Below are 23,082 nucleotides of genomic sequence, written 5' to 3'. Positions count from 1 at the left end.
AATATAGTATAGATGTACGTAATTAATGAGTAAATTAAATTAATTACCAACTAAAAAAACGATTATGGAAATATGTAAGAATAAATTATCTCATTAAATCGTTTCAAGAGTAGGTAAACAATACTTAACTATTATATTTAAATATTTAATAATAATTTAATGTATTCAGATGTACATAATTAGTGAGTTTTCCATTATTTAAACGACGGTCAACAATTATGTTTTTAAGTAGATTTTAGATGTTAGTACTAAGTACTAATTTTAGCTGTTCTAGTGGTCTATCTACAACATAATTGAATTATATTTTTAAAACATAATATTATTGTTTTGTCTGTCATAATATAATACTATAATTAATACATCAATAATAATAATACATTAGAAGTATTAATACAATTAACATAATTACGATTGCGATTGCCGATTTCTTTGTTTTAAAAATTCAGCCATAATAATTGAAAAAAGAATAAATAATAAGTATGCTGTAGGTATGTGTAAAAAAATTTTCGTTACTCGTTAAACCGTCTTTTTGATTATCCCGTATCCGTCAAGGCTCTGGTCCTGATAGATAGTGACGATTAATCGAGGTTCTATTGTATTAGAATTAAAATGTATTTCGGATACAAAAACTATAAACGTCTATTGCTAGCTGCTGCTGCTATATTGACAACTATGTGTATACTGTTGAAACACATAATATTTGTTTCTGTCGTGTTATTGTTACGAGGAATAGGTACGCGTCTAACATATTATTTTTTCCTTCTAAAAGTATATTAAACATACATTTTTCGTAGTTTCGTACAACTATAACTATATCAACGGATATTATACCGCATCATTACATTCATTATCGTGTTTGAAAATAATACTATTACATCCGGTGGCGAGACCGGATCGCCGTCTGCTCCGGCCGAGCGTCTGGCGATGCTGCAGGTTCCAGCCGAACCACCCGCGAATGGTCGGTCAGCAAAAGTATGTCGCGAGTTTTCTGGTGTGGCGACAAGACCGTATTGTCCGATGCCCAACATTGCAGTGGTGTATGGCGCGGACGATGCGATTCAGCTGCAATCGCCGTCTTCGGAGGCGTCAACGCGGCCGGTTTCTGCGGATACGGCCAAACGGGACGTGCAGGCGAGCGGCGACTTGACGGGTCCGTCGAGGAAATCGTGTAGTTTCACGCCGAACATATACGTCACATTTAGCGCGATCGGAGCAACCGGACTTGAATGCATTCCTATGCAAACTTCGGCCGAGGTACTAAACGGATTATCAATACCGGCCGATGTGTAAACGTCTTCGGATTCGATAACCGGCCGCGGAGCTGGAACAGAGTTTACGGTGACTACAGCTCAACGTGGACGCCGCGCCGTACGTGGTGGAAACGCACAAAAAAATTCGTCCGTCGGTTGTTTTGTTTGTGTGTCAGGTGTAACGTGTAACACAAGCATATAGCCCATATAGTATGGCTATTGAAAACAGTATACATTGTTTTTCAGTTTTTCATAAATAAATATTATATGTTTTTGTTATATTATTTAATTTGTTTTTATATTTTATTTGGTATGCTATTATTAAATAAGGCTAACACACATTTGTAGAAATGTTGACTTTGCCTTTATAATAATAGGTACTTTGCAAGTACTTTCGGGTTTTTTGTAACCAGTGTAAAAAAATCGCGAGATCAGGGCAAGGTATTGAATATTTTCAAGCTTTTTGATAAGTTATTATACTTATATTATATACTTAGGTAGATTTGGTACTTAAAGCAATGACATTTTACAACTTTACAACTTTTTCTTCTGATCACCTTCCCCCCCCCCCCAAAAAAAAGGACCGTTTGGCAACTAGATTTATTTTTCTACTAGAAAAAATGTTGAAGTTGAAAGTCTAAGCATTTTTAGTGTTTCAAAAGGCGATGACGACAAACAAATAAAACAAAACACTGGTAATAATATTGTAACATCAATAGGTACATTCAATACTAGGCCAAGAGTTCTAAATGGAAATTTTTTATTATAAATTATGATCGTATCCTTTAATTTTTAAATATGAGACGGAAAATGTATTTTCTGCTTGAGTTAGTAAGCCAGGTTTTTTTTATTTATTAATTATGTTAATAAAATGCCTTGTTTATACAAAACAATATTGTTTCTTCTTTTTTATATTTTCAAGGATAAAATACTTCACGATGTTACCTAATTAACGAAATAATGACTGATAATAAAATCTTTAATACATAATATTTATGTGTACTTAACAGATGATTCGTTTTTGTATATAGAGTTATATGAACATGACAACATGTTCATGGCCGATGAATCGACCCGCATGAGCTATAAACACCAAATACGTATTGTATCGAGAAATAGATGAAACATCGTATACAGCATTAAACACGGTGAATCGTATTAATTGTAAATATAACACCGACGGATACGATACACCAAGGATGTAAACTAAGTATAAGGATTGTAAGTATAATATATGTGTTATGCGGAACATGAACGTCATTAGTCAGATCTTACACAATACAATAAATAAAACAAATTCGAAATTGTATTTTACATAGCTATGTCTAAGTATTTTTTGAAAGTATTTCGGAGGAGGTGTTCAAAGCCTCCTGTATACGTGCCTGCATTGATAAATATGCATATTTTCTAAAATTGCCTTCAGCTATATTCTTATCTGAACATATACATATCGTATAACAAGTACTGTACTTGGGAATCACTTTTCGCCGTGATGTGAATTCCGAGTTTCGACAGTATAACAATTGTCATCATAGGTAGTGTGTAGGTTGCATCTATGCTAAGTTAAAAATGGTTACAAATTTGTGTAGCGCATTACATAAATAGTGTCTATAGGGATTACACGTGTGTGTCAAGAATATAATTGTATATTTATATAAGTACAATAGGTATAGGTGTGCAGAATGGTATTAATATGTTATTGTTGAGAAAACTGAAAGGTTCTATAATGTTAAAATAACAAAAGACATTTATTTATTTACACATCATACAGTATTTTTTCTATCGGTTTTTTTATTTTACCCAATTGATATGGAAAAAGTTTTAAAGGAATACGTTTTTTAGCGCAAGTAATGACGCCAGGTACAAAGACTGGCTTCCAACATTATTGCTCGCTATACTATTAATACTCGTTGAATACATCTCGGAAAAAACCTTAGACATTTCATCAGGTAAATCCAGGTACACTCGATTTTTTCCAACGGTATTTATCAGCTGTACCAGTTTTGGATAATTGATGATATCCTTAGGGTCACTACACCAGACGGTTAGAGTGGAGCCAACCGGCGACGTCTCCAACAGATATTGAAGTTCCGATATCGAATTGACTGCAAACGACGCTCGTACCGCGTAAGTCACAGGTTTCATGTATTTGTTTTTAAACAGTACGTCTACCATGTCGTTTATGTGATTCTCCGAATACTTGGCTGAAAAATTCATAATGCGGGTTTATCGTCATAGGCCATAACAATCACGTTAGCCGCATTTAGTATGCTTAAATCACAGTATATAATATGATTAAGTTAAAAATTAATTTAATCCGTGCTTATTTGTATAATACAAACGATTATAGGTACCATTATCGTTGCGTTCAGTAGTCCAGCCTAACGATAAAATTGAATCAGGAAAACTTTTTGACGATATTCTCAGGAAAGTGTCTGCGTCTACTCCGGGACTTTTTCCTGGACCGGGACCAGGTAAGATATCTGCATTCAACCAAGGTTGGCGGTTTGGAGGCGAATCCTAGTAAAATCATAAGTAATCAGTCACTATAAACTAGGTATTATATGGTCTTATTAAACCTGAAGACGTGGTAATCGGATTGGACTTATGAATTGTCACGCCACTTTTTTAGATGCATATTTTCCCGTGGACCCACACGATAATAATAACCATTAAAATAATCACTATAGTATATATCGCACGTATACGTTATTTATACAAGATTATATACATCCTTTAATTTTATCAAATCGCGTTCCATATTACACATACTATATTATGATAATTAATCTAAATATTAATTCTTAAGTTGAATTTACACGAAAATTGATTAAAGACACGTATAGGTAATTAGAACAATCCCGTTTAGATCAATTAAACCTAACTGGGTCAACTGCATAGTATTAATTTTATTATTATTATAATGATTGTATAAAACTATAATAAAATAAGAACACTCTTATATTTATACACATGCACCGGCATACCACTAATACTTAAATGTGTTATTTTGTGTAATTTGTACTATTAGTATAAGTACAAATGGTACAATGAATTATTAGCATGATAACCTTGCTCATACATCATATCATTCATATCAAAATTATTTTACACGCTAAGAACATTTCAATTATTACTTAACGTCAAAGGTTTAAATTATATACATTTCAATAGACAACATAATTACAACTTTGATTTTTAAACGTTTTCAGTAATTAATTAAATTTATTGTCGTACCAATTATTATCACAAGCTTATTTATCGTTGCTATTATATTCTGTCTGATTTTTTTTTTTAATTTTTAAACTAAACTATTTGTATTAGAACATCATTAACATGTTAAGTGTTGAGCTATTTATTGATGATATTAAACTTAAAGTATGCCGACGTATCTTTGTAGATAATTATGATCTAAGTCTGGACAAGTTAACGATTTTTTTTAACTCGTTAAGTTAAAAATTAACTTTAAAAAAAAAAGTAACTTAACTTAGTTTAATGTTAAAATTTTCTCATTTGCAAAATTAAAAAATTCCATAAGAATAATATTGTTTATTAGATAGTTTTTCTTTACGTTCAAGAAAATTACCAGGGAAATTTAAAATGATACATCAAAGTACCAACTAGCTACCGATAAATCTGATTTTCTAAAGTAAATCCTAAAATTTTTAATTATTCTTGCATTATTCTTCAGATAAAAATTAACTTAATTTAGATAGTTTTGAACAAAATTAACTTGAAGTTATCACGTTAATCTTAAAAAAAAATAACTTATTAAGTTAAAAGTTAATTTGGAAAAAAATGTAACGAGTTAATTAACTTAACGTTTTGACTTGATTTTAATTTTTAATTCGTTGATACCCAGCCTTGATGATCACTACTAACATAAAACATGAATAAATGAATAATTAATCATTCTTCGCGAGGTGCCGCAATTCTGTTAAAAGATACTTACTTTATAAGTATTTTCAATGATTGGCGAGGCTAGTTTAAATGCTTCGGTTGATTTGAAATCAAGCTTTATAGTTTTATCAGAATTGTTCCATGCGTTTAAAAATTCTTGAAGACTCAAGTCTGAAGTTATGGAAGGAGGATGACCCATTATTGGTATTCGGTCAGTTTTCTCTCCTTCTGTTTGAGGTTCATCGATCAAATGACCAGTAATAACATCAGCTTCTATCATTGTGGATTTACCTATAGACAATATTTCAAGTTAATTAGTTAATTTATTATTAGATAGTAATTTTTTTTTTGCATCCATCAAATATCGATAAGTTAAATACGTTTGATGTTTGTTTAATATATTGACGATTTGTGACAATATTATTTTTATTTCTGCAATTACGATTTGAATAACTTATGTATCTAATAATGATAAAATATACCTACAATGTTGTTTTTATTACTTTTTAATTAATTATTAAAGAACAAATGTAGGTAGGTAAATTTTAATATTGACGGTTAAAAAAAATATTCAATAATACTTTAATTCAAATTTAACGGAAAATAGCATTAAAATAAAAAACAAATTATAGGAGTAGAATGAAAACGAAGATTACGAGTAAGAATAAGAAATATTAAATGTCAATTATAATAATATTATATTATTTATATTTATGATTATAACATTCATAGTTATTTTAACAAAAATTAAAAATTAGGTACCATATTTCGATGTGAAATTCAAAATTCATGTGTTTTATTATATTGGTGTCACCACGTCATAACATAATATTATACAATTACGTAATGTATAGCAAATAATATATACAGGGCATATCAAGCAAACAAATTACTTATTCCAACGTTTTTCTTTAATAATAAATTTATTTAAATTCTAATTTTTAGAATTTTTGTGTTGGTATAATTATAGTATACTGAAAGACTACTTATATATTTTTAAACACTTAAATTGTACATGTTTATTAAGGATTGTATAGTGTTTCAACAAACAGACTTTTTCTTTAAAATTAGAACCACCCTTTCTTACTATTATAATTATTTAAAAAATTATTATTTTTTATTTAAATTGTTATAAAAAAATATATTTATTAAATGTGTCAATTTTTTAAATTACCTATAATTATAATTTAAGATAATTAACGAACATATTTCAGTAACAATTTTGATACTAAATGTATAGATTTAATGATTAATTGACAAATTGTTCGTTTTAAATGTAAATACAATTATTACATTTGAGAGAAATTTTTTTTTTAAACGGATTGAAGTGTAATCTAAAATTAATTACCTATAGTTGATAATGAAAAAATATTTTCTATTATGAGATGGGGATACAGTGGTAACAATATTATTTGAATGTATCTCACAGGGAATTGATATTTTAAGAAACTTAACTATATTTACTAAACCTTTAAAAATTAAAGTTATCTTAATTAATAAAAACTAAAAAAAGTTCTGCGGTCTTTGTACATCATAGTCCTAGTAGTAATATATTGTAAGTTGTAATAATAACATTAAACAAATGTAGTGTTCACACAGAATTTACACGTTTGAGTAATATAAATTGTGTATAGGCAGATATTTTTCTGATTATTTTAAATTAAAATAATTTCAAAATATTTTTGAAATATAACTACACAAGCGGTAGCAATAATAATAGAATATAGAATGTTTGGTACTTATGGTTATCGGTTATCATCGTCTATTCGATTTTCCGATAAATTCAATTTTATTATTGTAATATTGCGCGATAACTACACGTTAACGTGTTATTTTTTATTTATTTTACGAACATTTCTTAATCTGCAATTGCAAGACAAAAAATGTAATAAGGTCTGATAAACAAAATGTACTATTTAAAGATTATAGATTAATTTTACATTACATTACATTTTATAAAATTGTTTTCCTAAACATAATTTGGGTTCCATGACCCACATATTTGCCTCTTGGTTAAAATTCAATATGTGAATACTCAATGGAAAAGTCTTGATAATTACTTTTTCATTTTCAAATAAGTACCAGATTATTTTCACGATTAGAATTAAAGTGGGAAAAATTTCATAGATGGACGCAATTTCAGATAAGTATTTCATTTTTAAATTTTCAATACTTAGGCGTAAAATATTTCTAGTAATAAAAGCACTCTGTATACCCGTATTTGTTGTATGCATTGTGTTGTACTGTACATATTATTACACTGTCATTATAATCGATAGTACTTAGGTACATTTTGTAAGTATACTCAAACGAGGAAATGCGCACGATTGAAAAACAAACAACGAGACGTGCTACCATCGATATATCGTATATACAGAGCGTTTTCTTCGTTTCCCGTACAAAATTGAGAACGATCTCATCATAATATAATTAAATATACCTATTACAAAAGAATCATATAAATTGCAGATTTCCCAATTGGGGATTGCGTCTTGTGATTTGAGGAGAAATGTTGCGGATACTATGTTCTTATTTGACTTATTAAATGGTCTTATTTATTCATTTATTCTCCCGAATTATTGTCTCACATTGGTTTTAATGTACAAACTCACGTATTAAGAAAATCTAATTTTTTTCATTGTTTCCAAAAATAATTATACTTCCACCTCGTTTTTTTTCCCATAGCACTATCTTTGGCTAACAGTATAATGGATCATGTTGATTTTTTTGCTATGTCGCGTTTTGTAATTAGACAAAATGTTTATTTTGCTTTAAATTTAAATTCTCCTGTTTAAATATTATTATTATTTTTTATTCTTATCTTTTCTCTTTGTGTAACCATTGATTGTTAATTAATGAGTTTTACTGTACTATGTATTTATTCTTTCTTTAGCTATTGAATATTACCATAATAATTTTTGTTTCTTTTTGTATCCAAAATATATTATAAGATAAGCTGAACTGTACTTATAATTATTCTAATTGCTAAAGTGTTAATATCCGTTTATTATACATAAATAAATAAATAATATCAGTTAGTGGAATTGAAAACGATTTTTCGTTTTGGTCTTACTTATGGTGATAACTTTGTTCAATTTTAATGTTTATGCAAACATATTACAATAATAATGACACACTGTGATAATTTTGCAATTTCCCAAAACCCTCGTATATGTGTCAACGAATATAATTACATAACTACCGCGTGAGATTTGACTGAATTTAATGTGTGTGTGTGTGTGGTGGGGGGCTAAATCTCCCTACACAAAATGCAAATCAACTATAATGACATAAACAAACGATTTTTAATATTTTAGCGTTATTGGGACTTATCTCCCAAATCGGACCGATCTTCAGCAATACGTACAGAGTATGCACACTACACCCGCCAGAAAAACACCGCGAAATATCGGTTTTTGATTCCGCTCGCCGACTGTTGACGAGATCGTCCTCAAAGTATGCGCGCGATACCCGGGCACGCTCTGTATATATGTACACGCACAACCATATTATTATTGCCGTAAAGCACTGCTGTACGGGGCCCGGTGGGTGTGCAAACAACGTCTGAAAAAATATCGTAAAACGCTGTGCCTACCGACGATCGATATAGAAAACGACGACAATCTAAAATAGCGAAATCAGTGCAGCGGCACCCGTAAGCAGCGTCGGCCGTGTCGTTTTCGTTATTTCAACCCGCGAACTCGAATGCGCCACGCGATACATTATACCCGACCCGACCAAATACCAAATACCTAATAACCGAACGTTACCCGTACGTGACGACTGCACCGAGGACATGAAGCCTCCGGTTCGATTGCGATTGATATTGTTGGCGGTGCTGCAGCAGTACGCCGCGGTGTACGCGGTGTCGGGCTCGGTGGACGAATTCCAGTGCGCGTGCGCCCACAACGCGGCCATCCACGTGCGGACGGTGCGCGACACGCTGGCCCGCAGCCGGGACGCGGCGGCCGCCGTGCAGCTGGCCGCCGGTTACGGGCCGCTGGTGACGCGCATGCTGTTCGTGGCCAGCAGCCGGCCGGAGCCCACGGCCCGGTGGCTGTGGCTGCTCGACCTGTACGCCAACGGGGCGCGCGGTCAACAACTGTCGGCGGCCGGCCGGCCGAAGTGCGGCGTCCGGTGGCTGGTCCGGGCCGTCGACCACGTCAGCCGCGAGCTGAACCGGTACCTGGCCCTGTGCAAGGCGCGGGGCGTGGGCGGCGCGACCGGCTGGTGGCCGTGGCGCGATCAGGTGTTGTTCGAGAAGTACGTGCTGGAGAACGTGACGGCCGTCGTGCAGCGGCGGCCCGACCTGCTCAGGGACGGCGGCATACACGAGGAGGACTTCGCGCCGCGCTGTCTGTACCTCAACGACGTGGCGGCCGACGAAGACGCGCTCCGCACTAGCGGCGTCATGCCCGCGGGCGTGGGCGTCGACTGGCGGTCGGCCGCCGAACGGCTGTCGGCCGTGTACCGCGCGGCCGTCCGCAAATGGGTGTTCGGCACGCGCGAACTGGTCACGTACCAGAAGAAGTTCATCGCCGCCGTGCTCGTAACGCTGATGGGTCACGTGCTCGTGCACGTCGAACACTGTCGCAGCCACCGGCTGCTGGCCACGGCCCACCCCGTGGCCCGTGCGAAAGCTGCCGCCACCGTTGTGGCCGCCAACGCCGCCGCCGCCGCCGACGACGTCGGTGATCCGAACGGCGGCAACGGGGTTCCGGTGGGCGAGTACGAGCTCACGTGGATGTCGGTGAGTGCGCTGCTGGACAAGTACAAGTCGTACTTGGCGCTGGGCCCGGACAGGTCGTGTTACCGGACGCTGGTCGAGGTGGCCGCCAACCCGGCGCGCGACGACCGCGGGTTCCGGTTGGCGAGGCGCGCCATCGAGACGCACATGGCCGAGTTGGGCGACGGACTGTTCGGTCCGACGGCCACCGACTGGACGGCCGTGGCGGACGAAGCGGCCGCGGACAGGCCGAAAACGTTCATCGAGCTGATCGCTCTGGTCGACAGCAACATTAGCGCCGCCGAGAAGTACCTGAAGAACGTTCGCGACCTGTTGTCCAACGTCGATTTCAAAATAATCAACAAATTTATGAGGAGCGCGCACATCTGGCTGTTATGATTCGTGTTTGTGATAATTGTCTTTTGTTGTATTGTACGGCGTTTTCTTATAAATATTCTAATAGTAAAAACGATCACACAGCAACGTGGTATTTCGTTTAACGGTTTTTTCGTTTCACATTTATATTCCGTTTGTCGACGAAACCGAAACGATTTCAATTCGTATTGTCCGTTTATAGATGTTATGTTTATACATCCATTATAGCTATCGTCCTCTAAGTCTCGTTCGATATTATAAACACATACTGTTATATTATGTTACTCGTTTAACTTTTTTCAATCGACTATTCGACAATATGTATTAGAATTTAGAATATTTTTTGGCGAATGGCGACAAGTTTCTGATACAAGTTTCCAAATGATAAATTATATTCAATTTATTCGATTATTTGTGTGGTTTTTCCGAAAAACTTTTTTTTTTTTTTTTAATAATGTATAATTAATCTAAAACATGTGCACATTTCTATGTTTTTACTGTATATAATACAATATAATAATTACGTTTTCTGTGGCATATTCTTGCGTTTTTTAGTTCTTATAAATGCCCTGCCCTGATTTTATAATACACACGATTTATACCACCGGACTAATGGATCCGGGCGGATTTTATATTTTATAAATAATAATATATCGGATATTCTGATGTATATACTCGTATTTTATAACTTATATTGCTGTCTTGCTGTGTCTAAATTGTTTACTATTTGTATTTTGTATACCTATACTTATTTCTTTTTCTGTCGTTAATTTGCTATGCATGTATATATAAATTTTAGCTAAGATTGTATTGCCCTTTATCTGTAATACAAGCTTATAGCTTAAGAGGGCGTCACACCCGCATGTGTTGTCTCTGTCTTACAAGTACGTAACATAGCAAATGTGTGCTCAGCAGATCACGTTTAGCTCCGTCAGTTTAAAAATTTAGAGTGAATCGACCTATCATGAAACTTGATGGTAAGAAAATTATCTGTGTTTGTATGTTGTTTTTTCAGATAGTTCAATTTTTTAGCAAGTTATGCGTATATAACATAACGTAAATTAAAAATGCTCATAACTCATTTAAAAACTTAATAATCGTAAAAAACCAACATACAAACACAGATAATGTTCTAACCATCAAGTTTCATAGTAGGTCGATTCACTCTAATTTTTAAACTAACGGAGCTAAACGTGATCTGCTGAGCATAAATTTGTTATGTTACGTACATGTAAGACGGAGACAACACATGCAGGTGTTGCGGCCTCTTAAAAGAGATAGATAACCGTGTATAATTTTTATAATTTAATTTTTGTAAGTTATAATAATTTTAATAAAAAAAAAAATACTGAATTGGTATCACTGAATACCGACTTCACCCACAAATCACAATAATCTACTGACAACTTCCAAATATACTCATAACAACAACTGCATATTGTTAAAATGTGCATAACAGATCGTTGTTTGTCAAAATAAAATTGTTTATTTTTCCTTTATTTGAAATATACAAATTGTACCTACAACAAAATTTGCACAATTAGTATATGGGATGAGTGAAGAATCGCATATATTGATAATGCGTAGGTAAAAAAGTCGTCCACACTAGATTTGTGATTTAAATCTGTTTTTAATGTATGTTTAAGTATGTAAATAAATTGGTTTAATTTAAATATCAAATAATAAATCATGAAATGTACTTAATGATATAGGATAACAGACCGCCTCCGTTGATAATCGTTTATCGTATTCATGAATTCAAATTTAAAATATCCTTAACTGTGACCAACTCGATACCTAATTTACAGTAGAGTCAGTGGTGGACGCAAGGAGGGGTTTTGAGGGTTAATCCCCCCCCTCCTAAAAAAATGAATGGATGATTAATTTCTAATAATTAATAATATTATTTCAAAATAACGGTAATTATTCTTATTTTTTAACCCCCCCCCCGGAAATTTTTTCCTGCGTCCGCCTCTGAGTAGAGTGATACCCACTAGCCTATCTTTTACCTTTTAAGTAATATTATGTATTAATATTATCATTTATATTATATTTATATTTATTAATATTTAATAGTAATCATAACTCACTATCTCCAACATAAATTGCATAAGCGTACAGGAGGTATAGGTATAATTAATACAATTTGTAACTAATTATAATATCTAATCCATAATGTATTATGTTTGATTTTTTTTAATAAAAAATGTATATATATCATAGATAACTAATAAATACCTCATTTTTAACCCAATATTTATTTTATTTTTACTAGACTCAAAAATCGATTATTACTTTTATGAAATTTTTACAGTTATATCTAATTACAATTTTAATTTCAAAACTTATATTTTATTTTAATCGTTATTATTAAATACCTAACTGATGAACAGATGATATATATATATATTAATTTTGATCAGTATACTATTTATACTAGGTTTTAATACTCGCTAATAGGTTTCCAACTATTTTTTTTACGTTGGGCCAAATCTGAAATACGTTTTTTCATCACGGTTAGGTAATGAAAATTATGTTAAATTAAAATTCAATATTATATACCTGCAATATTACAGTGTACTTGCATAGTTAGTAAAACCCACCGATCACGATAGCATCATTATTATTTCAGAGTCGACTGTTAAATATTATCTAGCCAAAACGCAACTGTGCGAATACACTGTAAGTCAAATAAGTGTAATCGACAAGTTTTTCAATTATTAGCTAATATTAGTATATAAGTATGACTATAATAAGTTGTTGTATAAATTGCATCAAATGAAAAAATGTATAAATTAATTTTATTTAACTAATTATATAAAATAAAAACAATTAAAACTAATATATTTTCAAAATATTAATTAGCTGGCCGGTTCAAAAACGTTGGTGGGCCGTAGGTTGGATCCCCTGTTCTATTGTCTATAGTTGTTATTAATGATATTTTTTATAATATATAATTAAAAAATATACCACCATTAATAAAAACAAAGTATTTATATTTAAAGTAATTATAATACATTTATATAAAGTAATTAAATGTTCATTCTAATCTATCATACTATACACAATACGTATTAGAAAGATGTGTTTTTTTTAAATTAATAAAACATACTTTGAAAATATGAATATTGCGCATTTTCAAATGTTTTATAATAAATTATTTAAGAACACTAATACGGAACACTTGAATAACTATTTCCCATAACGATAAATTTTCGATGATAGTTATTATAAGCAACAGTTATAAACATATTATATACACGCTAAATTGCTAAAAACCACTTACTCGTCAAGGCGCTCTGTAGCTTGACCTTGGAATTGATCGCATGATCCCAGGTGGCTGTTATCAAACTCGTTTCTGCAAGAACAAAAAAAAAAAAAACCACCGATCAAAACAATTGTTCAAAACTGGATTTCCGAGGTCTTTACCCATCTCTGCTCATCAATACACAACAGTTGTTTATTTTTTTTTTTTATATACCTATTATATACATATGTGCGTGCAGTCAGTGTACTTACGGTTCGTCTGTGTGGTGAACACCTGCATTATCACATCCAAGATAAAATCAACGAACAGCGTCAAGTTCATCTGAAATTTCAAGAAGGTCTACGTGAAATGCCGTTCGGTAGACTTGCCATTAGATCGTACACTGGCATTTTTTATTTATCGTTTCGGTAACCAAGACAAATGTCTAGAACAGTGCCGCCCAACCTTTTCTCTTTATAATACAGCCAGCGAAAAGTGAACCGCGATCGTGACGATCCTATCGGCCGTTATTATCATAACTACACCAATTTTTTTCCCGCGTACAATATTTTCAAACATTGATTAACAACAATTTAGTTGCTATACATATTTAATTTAAAATTAATTTTTATTAATTTAATAAAACCACACAAAATTAAATTATGATATATTTATATTACAAAAATAATGTCTTTATAATTCATTCTATACTAAAATATTATGTATTTGGGACCACCAATAACACAAACATAAAATATAAGATAACACAAAAAAAGGAAATTAAAATATCTTAGACATAATTGTATTTTTTTTTAAATTTACGATAGATCACGGGTTGGGTATCACTGGAATAGCTCTGTGTAGACATTGTAAGTGCACATGCGTGTACACGTTTAGTAGTAGTGTGGAACATATTCTAACTCTCAATAATAAAATTAGTGAATTTAAAACGTTAAATATAGACCACGTTTTAGTTTTAAAATTTTTCATTTTAATAAATAATTAATATTAATTATTATATGAGAAATATATTGTAATTTATCTTTTCGTTGCGAATTACGTACCTATTATAAAAACATTCAATATTGGTAAAATATTTTATTCATACCAGGAGGAGTTGGTTTTTTTTTGATAATAATAAACAATTCCTTGATAGGATTAAAAAATAAACATACATTTATTGATTTACCTACAGTTGATATTTTTGAACATTTTCATTTTTTATGCCACAAACTGAAAAGATTATTCTCATATACCTAACACATTTTGCAGTGAGTCATTTGAAAAAGAGGCTCAATCTAGGCTCAACTCTAAAAGTATTATTCCATTCCTTTATATAATATATAATACGGTAAAATTAATATAGCCTGTGGCTATTGCGTAACCTTCACAGGTATCCACACGTAGGTTGTAAAATAATACTGACCACGTGGCACGCAGATCCGGGCGATACCCGTTTGCGTACATTAACCCTTTTTTGCGAGTCGTTTGCGCACAAATGGAAAACTCGATTGTGCACACGAATTGTTGATACCTGCGTTTAAATGATTCAAACGTAGAACGGTATATCTCGTTTGTGTAGCTACATAAACTATGGGAAAAGTCTACTAAAACTAAAAAAATAACTTACAATGAAATACTCGTGTCTCGCTATCATCACATGTACAACTAAAATAGGCATATAGAAATATATAATAACTCAAAACGTAGCCGAATTATCATCAGAAAAATGTGTAACTTAATTATACTCGATTCAATTAATAGGTAAAACGTGTGTCCTAACGAAGTGTCCGAGATGAATTTTGTCATTTATTGCATTAGGTACTGCAAGCTACAATATATTGGTTAAAATTAAGAATGGGCTTTAATAATATAGTTGAAAGCCGTGCCTCGGAGGCGGGACAAGGGGGTCTGTGCCTCAGTCGAACATTTTATGGGGCCGTCAAAAAGTTCATCGCCCGATTTAATATAATACTATACAGCAATATCTTAACAAATCATCTCTAACAAAATATGGGTTTTAGTACAATCGTCGCAATGATTTTGAATTCCTTTCTGGCCATTCACTATGTATAACAACAGTTGAAACATTGAATAAATATGCAGCTAACTTATCAATAAAATACGATTAAGATGACATCAGGTCCAAAAATAATTAACGAACTATAATTTTTTAAATGTCAAACAAAAGTAATATTACAAGACAAAACTTTTTTAAAAAATATTTTAAATGCAAATAATGCAATAAAATCATATGAGATATGAACTTGATTCAACTTGTCCAAACTTTGCAGTTGAATATAGATTGTATCTAACTGTGCTTGTTACTGTCGGAGAACGTTCCTTTAATAAATTAAAATTGAGATAATAACATACATACGATCAACAATATCCCAAAAAATATTCACTAACTCAGTCATACTACAATGTGAAAATAAAATAACAAACAATATCGATTTTCATGACGTTATGGAAGATTTCGCTTCAATCAAATCGAGAAAGATTCAATTTTGAAATATATATTATATATATAATCATCATACTTAAATAACGTTTACTTATAATCATAGAATTTTTTCTATTATTTTTATTACAGTAATATTACACCATTTACTAAATTTTTACAAAAACGTTTAAAAATGTATCCATAATAAAATATCAATACGATAATACCAAGTAAGTTGAAGAAGATTAAATAATAAATTAATGGAGATGGGTGCGAACATTTTTAAATTTTGTTCCGAGTGCCAAATCATAACAGCACGGCTCTATTTATGCAAATTAGTAGTCATTTTTCAGGATAAAATTTTAATAACGGGTTTTTACGTTTTTCGTTGTATGCAAATTAGTTGTCAGTTTACTGCAGGTAAAAAACTGTGTACTGGTGGGCAAACGAGAATCACCAGTAAATTTGGCCGAGTGTCGATCGATATAATGTTATTACTATACATAAATAGTAGATAAATTCTTATTATATTATATTATTATTATGTAGTACCTACGTGTATATATAGTGTTGTCCACGCGCGACCTCATGTCGACAATGTTTGTGTATGCATCAAAGGGCAATGACACCGTTTTCGGCGTCTAGGTGATAAATACATAATAATAATAAAAATTATTATTATAAATTTATAAATACAATTATTTTTGCTTAGACTTATGGCTTGTGTAATGGTGGTGCTCCTGATTATTTTAAACAAATTCGTTGAACCGTAAAAGTATAACAAATATTTGAAAACTTAAAATGATATTTTTAAAAGCGTGTTGTGCGTTTTGTCTGGGCCACATTAAATTATAAAAACAATCGATAATTCATAATAATAAATAATAATAATAAAAAAAATTATTATTATTATTATTATTATAATAATAATAATAATATTTATAATTTATCTCTTATATTATTTAATATACTTTACGTTAATAATCACAGAATACAACGTGTGCTGTGTGTTATATGTTTTAAGTGTGTAGTACTCAAGGACGGCTTAACAATGATACGCTAAACGGCTAAAGACCCAGCGATTAGTGTCGGTTAACGTTTAGTACCATTTAAAAAAAAAAAAAATCAATAACAGTATACTAAAATTATTTGCATACAACGACTTCAATCTGAAGTTGTTGCAAATCATTCAAAAGTCTAAATTCTAAAGTTCAAAACCCGAATACGAGTTGAGAAACAATGATGTAACTTTATAGGTATCGGCGTGTGATATATTGTCGACATGGATTCTGAAAATATTTAGATATTTTAATCGAAATAAATTAATAATTATTTTCATACGAATTGTCGAGTGCCAATAGTACTTGTTTCTTATTAGTTATTACGTCCTGAGTTTTATTTACTTATATCATATAAATCTATACGAGGACGTCGGACATTTCGTGGTGACGCGCAGCAATCTCCCGTTATTAATTTATATATTATTATTTTATAATTTAAAATGTATACAATTTCAAAATTTCAATACACTCGTTTAAAATGTGAAATTTTAACTTAATGACGATACAGCGTAAATCTTCTTAATAACGTAACTACCTATATGATATCATGTGCGAACTTAGTTAAGGAATATAATATAATCTTGATCTGATTGAATTTAAATGCTGTGATCGTTATAAATTACACAGATAAAAAGCACATTATGGTTATTTATAATCAAAACTAATTTTTACTTCTACTTTGTTATTATCATTGTAAAAGCCGATTGGCGTTTATTTAGTAAATAAATAAATACAACTCAACATTTAATTGATAAAAAGTAAAAAGTTTTCAAATCCCTGCAATTGTATGGGAATATGGGATTTTCTATTATTTAGCAACGGGCATTTAATATTTATATCAGATAATTTATAACTTATTCATACTTTGATGTATTTCTTTACAATGATTTATTATAAAACCGTATGACATTTTTTTAATTTAAATTTAAATATTACATTATTTTTAAATTATATTACTTTTATATACCATACACAATAATGAGCTATAAATGTGTTTTATGCGTAGATTTCAACTATGGTGGAAATGATCCTGGTTTTGGTTTTACACCACACGATGAACTTGTATCATCAAAAATGTAGGTTTTTTTTTTATTATTTAACAGTTATTATTATAAAATTAAAATTAAAATCGAGTATGTTAAAGAAATGTCATAATCTAATTAATATCTATTTTTAAATTTGAATACGGTGATTATTAAAAATTTGACAGAATCCGTTTTATTTGTGACAAGATTTCAATTTATTTTTAAACTTAAACGGTTTCGATAAATTGCGTCTTGGTATATTCTGTTTATTTTCAATCGGCAAAATAATTTATAATTTTTATAAATTTCATGCAAAAAAAATCAAAAAAAATTGGTTACGAGAAACATTTACTAGAACAAATATGTACATAAATTGCAAAAACAAAAGTATACTTGTTAAAACTTTGTACGGCAATTATCATACACATTTTTACCAGATACTTAATTACGGATTTTTAATAATCATCAACAAACAGCAAAACCAATATTAATTTAATAAAATTACTATCCTAAATTTAAAAATGAAAATGAAAAATGAAAATATTAATTTTGTAAAAATATCACTAAACGCAATTTACGTATAAATAAAAAATATTTAGGCTATGATTTACACAAAAAAATCAAAAATAGGACGCATTTATGACGACCCATTAATATGTATTCTTTTTTGGTACTAACGAGTTGTATATATATATATATATATTGTACATTTGTACGGTCGTGATGAAATACAATCGCCTCTTATAAAGTTGACACTACTATGCAATAACAATGTCGCGTGTTAAATTTTTGAATTACATAAAGCCATAGAGGTATTAATGTCATTATGATCAGCTTGTTTCATCTATACAGAGTGATTCACCAAGCAACTAGCTAAAAAATATTGGGTTGGACTGAAACTCTTTGTTCAACCCTTATATTGGATATTTATTTTATTTTTTATTGTACAAAATAATTATTTTTAATAAATTATTACAAAGTGAAAGTATTCAAGACTCGTTTTAATGTTTTTTTTTTTTAGCAAAATTAAAGTTAAATGTTTTGTTATTTACAATTAATTTTTTTTTTTATTTACCTTAATAACAACTTAGCAAATTTGATTAGTCACAGTTACTTAATTAAAGTTAAAATTAATAAAATAATTATTTATAATATGTTACATTATAATTATAATAATTAGATCATATTTTGTTAATTTTATTGGTTTATTTTAACACAAGTTCAAAATTTTCTTCTTGTGTAGCATAAAGATTTTTTGTCATAGTAAGGTTTAATCGATTTTATTCATGTCGTTGGTAGATTAAGTTTACAATTTTTTTTTAAAAATATAGATAATATGTACATAATATACCGACTTTTAATTTTGACTGAAGAAGGCCTGTAATTAGTGTTATCCACGACGAAATAGGTCAATTTAAAATTAGGAAATAAAATATAAATACACTTTAATATTTAGTATTTACAGAGCATTAGTAAAAATTACAAAATGTCTTATGAAGTTAGGACTTATGACTATTGCTGTGATATCGTTGGTATTGGTGTTAAATATGTACTTATACGTACAGCATTTTATTGTTCAACATGAATTTTTATTGTTTATTAATTTTGAATTGATATTACACGAGCATGAAAATGCATTTATTTTGAGAGGGCTTAAGATTAATTATGAAATTGTATTGCATTTATATATATATATATATATATATATTTTTCACTATGAATTATGAAATATATAATCAGTTCTCAAAACGAATGTTTTCATATTATTCATTTTTTTATAAATTTAAGCAATTTTGAATCTCCAATATAATTTGTGTATCAAAATAAAATTAATTATACTTTCAAACAAATTTCTGTTACCGATTTAGTTGTTACCTACTTATTACACTGAAATAAATAAAATATTTACATTATAATTTATAACATTCGTATACCTGTAATATCATAATTATTATTCATAAGTATATTTATATATATATTTTTTTTTCCAATCGCAAGTGACGTCATATTAAATGAAGCTGTTGTTATTACTTATTTTTTATTAACATTACTTCAGTACATCAGTACTTATTTTAATTTAAAAACCATACAACACGTTATTTAGGTTAGCTAGGTATGTACATACTAATGTTCAATAGGTATTAAAATCACGTTTATTGCTTAATTTTTTATTTTTTGCCAACACGAATCTCGATAAATATTTATATAGGTATATTATTATAAGTACATATAACGATATAATAGTAAATAAATGTAGATACATAATATACTTAGGTATATTAGGTATCCAATACAACAAAATAATATACATTTTATATATGTGTGTTGCGAGAGCTACAACCCAATTGAACACAGATACAATTATACAATAAGAATCAAAAAAAATATCAAAATACAATACGATAGAACACAGAAACACGTATACAAGATTGACGTTTTTATTATTTATGAAATAAATATTTATCAATATTTAGTAAGATTTACCTACTTATTTCTCAATTTTCATATATTTCAATGTCATATTGTTGTTATTATGAACTCAATACATCTATACTTAAAAACTCTAACATTTGCCAATTCTTTCCTCTTTCCGGCAAAATAATTTTAATTTCAATGCAATTTTTCATCGCATTCGCCGTGTATGAAGTTATCTTTGACTTAAAATAAAAAGATGTAACGACTAACAATGAACTACGACTAACTACTATAATGACAGATAATTGAGTCAAAGTTACTCTTAGCTAACAATCCAAAAATTCGAATTAACACAATATAGCGTTTTTCTCAAAAATCACAAAAATAGACTATAATATTATGTTTAGAATGTTTTGATAACAAAATAATAATCATACATTCATACAGATAGACATGAGCCAGTCCTACACCACTTGTGTGCACGGCGAACATCATCGATGCTTACATGTATTCTGACTTAAGGATTATCGATCGTAAAGCACAACAATTGACGAATATTCAATAATATTCATGAAAAATTGACAACTTTGCATTCGTTTCACTATGTTCAGTCGGGTTGTTAAAAATTATGGACCGTGGTCAACGGGATTCCACCGATTGAGTGTAATTGTGACCCGCTCGTTAGACCGTTGAGTTCTAAAACTTTTTATTTCACTCCTCATTGACTTAACTGTATTCAAGTAATAATATTTTTGCATCAGTAATTTCTCCCAACTGATGACAAAATCTAAATGCTCTACATTAGTACATTTAGGTAATACGATAACTTTGATAAAAAAAAAAACCACGTCATATCAGGATAATCTATACATATAGCTATTATAACTATACGGCATAGACATTATAATCATTAAATAATATCTTGGCTACATCTAAAATTCTCAACATCTAGTTGTTTTGAGTAAAATATCAGTGAAAGGTAAAGTATAGGTATTTATCTTATTATTCTAATTATACAGAGTGATTCACCAATAATAATAATTAGTCCTATTTATTTATAATAATCCACATTATGATGCATTTATTCAAATTCTAGTTTTTATTATGATTTTTTAGAATACTCAAATCCTTAAAACCATATTTTCAAATATATAATATTATGTAATTTAAAGTGTATTTTGTGTTTATAAAAACTTGTATTTTAAAATTCGAGAACCACTCATTTTTGCTGTAGATCGTTTATCAGATGAGTTTTTTTAAATGTTAATGTACTCGTATATAAATTTACATTTAATCTAAAAATTTCTGAGTTGTTTAACTTTAGTATTTATTAGTACTTAATAATGTTTTACATTAACACAATGAATATGTGCTATAGCTGAGTATTATTATACCAGCAAATATTTTTAAATTGCTTAATATTAATTACTAATATTTTTCAAATCATCATATCTACATGTCTTTTAACCCAATATGGCTTGATCACTAGAGGAATGGACTATTATCATTATTTAGTAATTTAAGATTAATAACTCATATACTTAGCTCCTATGCTCTATAATGTTACATTACGATTTACTATTTAAAAATTAAAAAACCATTTGGTTTTTAATTTTTTTGACTTAGATATCAATGAACCGATTGCATCGAGAATTATAATCAATATAATGTCCAAAGTTATCCTATGCGAATCAAATACCTACTTGACAAACTGATAACAGTAAGTAGGTATTTGAATATAATATTTTGTTTATTCGTTTTTTTATATGTAGGAACACATCTAACATTTTTCAAATTAAAATATGAACTCCTATTATGCAATTTGAGTATAGAACATCTCTTGTTATTTTATTCATTTTAAACTATATGTTTAATGATTAAGTTTCTTGTAAATGATGAAATTCAGTTGTTTGCTTAATCAAATATATAAAGCTGTAAAATATTGAAACATTTTATTAAAAATATTTTCTGTGGGCAATATTCTAGTCATAATGATCAAAGTGTCCGTTACCAATTCGAATATATTGTTTTTATATAATATTATTACAAAAATATCATATAATTGCATTGTATACATATTTATCTATTATATGTATAACGTGTCAATCGTGTCATGTTGTTTAATTAATTAATTTTAACAGATTCGAACTAAACATTATTTATACTACCAAGGTTGAACTATCAGAAAACGCATTCAATTAGTGCATTATAAAGATTTTACTTCTCGCTTTGACAAAGTACCTATTTAATACACGTAAAAACAAATATATACCTAGTTACTACCTAGTTACCTTTTACGGTTCACATTGTTGTATGTATGAAAGTACATACACAATTCATTTTGATGGAACTATTATCAACATATTTGGGTTTCTATCCGCATTTTACTTCAAGGTTAAGTTACCACCGATATATCTAATTAAATCTGCACTTTTAAAGTTTTACTTAGGTACATTTTACAATCAATTTTCGTATAGGTGCTGATTGTAAATATTGTTTTTTATAATAAAAAAAAAAATATGTCTATTGTCTAAAATAATTATAATGTAATAAAAACCTGCATTGTAGTAGTTTATAGTTCCTCTATGATATTGTGTTCTATAGTCCGTTTGATTTTCACAAATAATGTTACTCTGG

General features: G+C 30.2%; 1 protein-coding gene across 1 annotated transcript; it reads right to left on the bottom strand.

Moving 5' to 3' along the window:
• Positions 1 to 2,977: 2,977 nt before the first annotated feature.
• LOC113549360 (protein FAM151B) lies at positions 2,978 to 23,082 on the bottom strand. Its single transcript, XM_026950620.1, has 6 exons — positions 23,003 to 23,082; positions 13,771 to 13,840; positions 13,538 to 13,609; positions 5,203 to 5,441; positions 3,605 to 3,770; positions 2,978 to 3,454 (listed from the first exon to the last, which is right to left on the bottom strand). The coding sequence occupies exons 1-6, from the start codon at positions 23,006 to 23,008 to the stop codon at positions 3,072 to 3,074; spliced, it is 936 nt and encodes a 311-aa protein (XP_026806421.1). The 5' UTR covers positions 23,009 to 23,082; the 3' UTR covers positions 2,978 to 3,071.

This window comes from Rhopalosiphum maidis, chromosome 1 (assembly GCF_003676215.2).
Source record: "Rhopalosiphum maidis isolate BTI-1 chromosome 1, ASM367621v3, whole genome shotgun sequence".
In the NCBI taxonomy this organism is placed as follows: Eukaryota; Metazoa; Arthropoda; class Insecta; order Hemiptera; family Aphididae; genus Rhopalosiphum; species Rhopalosiphum maidis.
This window is presented reverse-complemented; position numbering and strand designations above follow the sequence as displayed.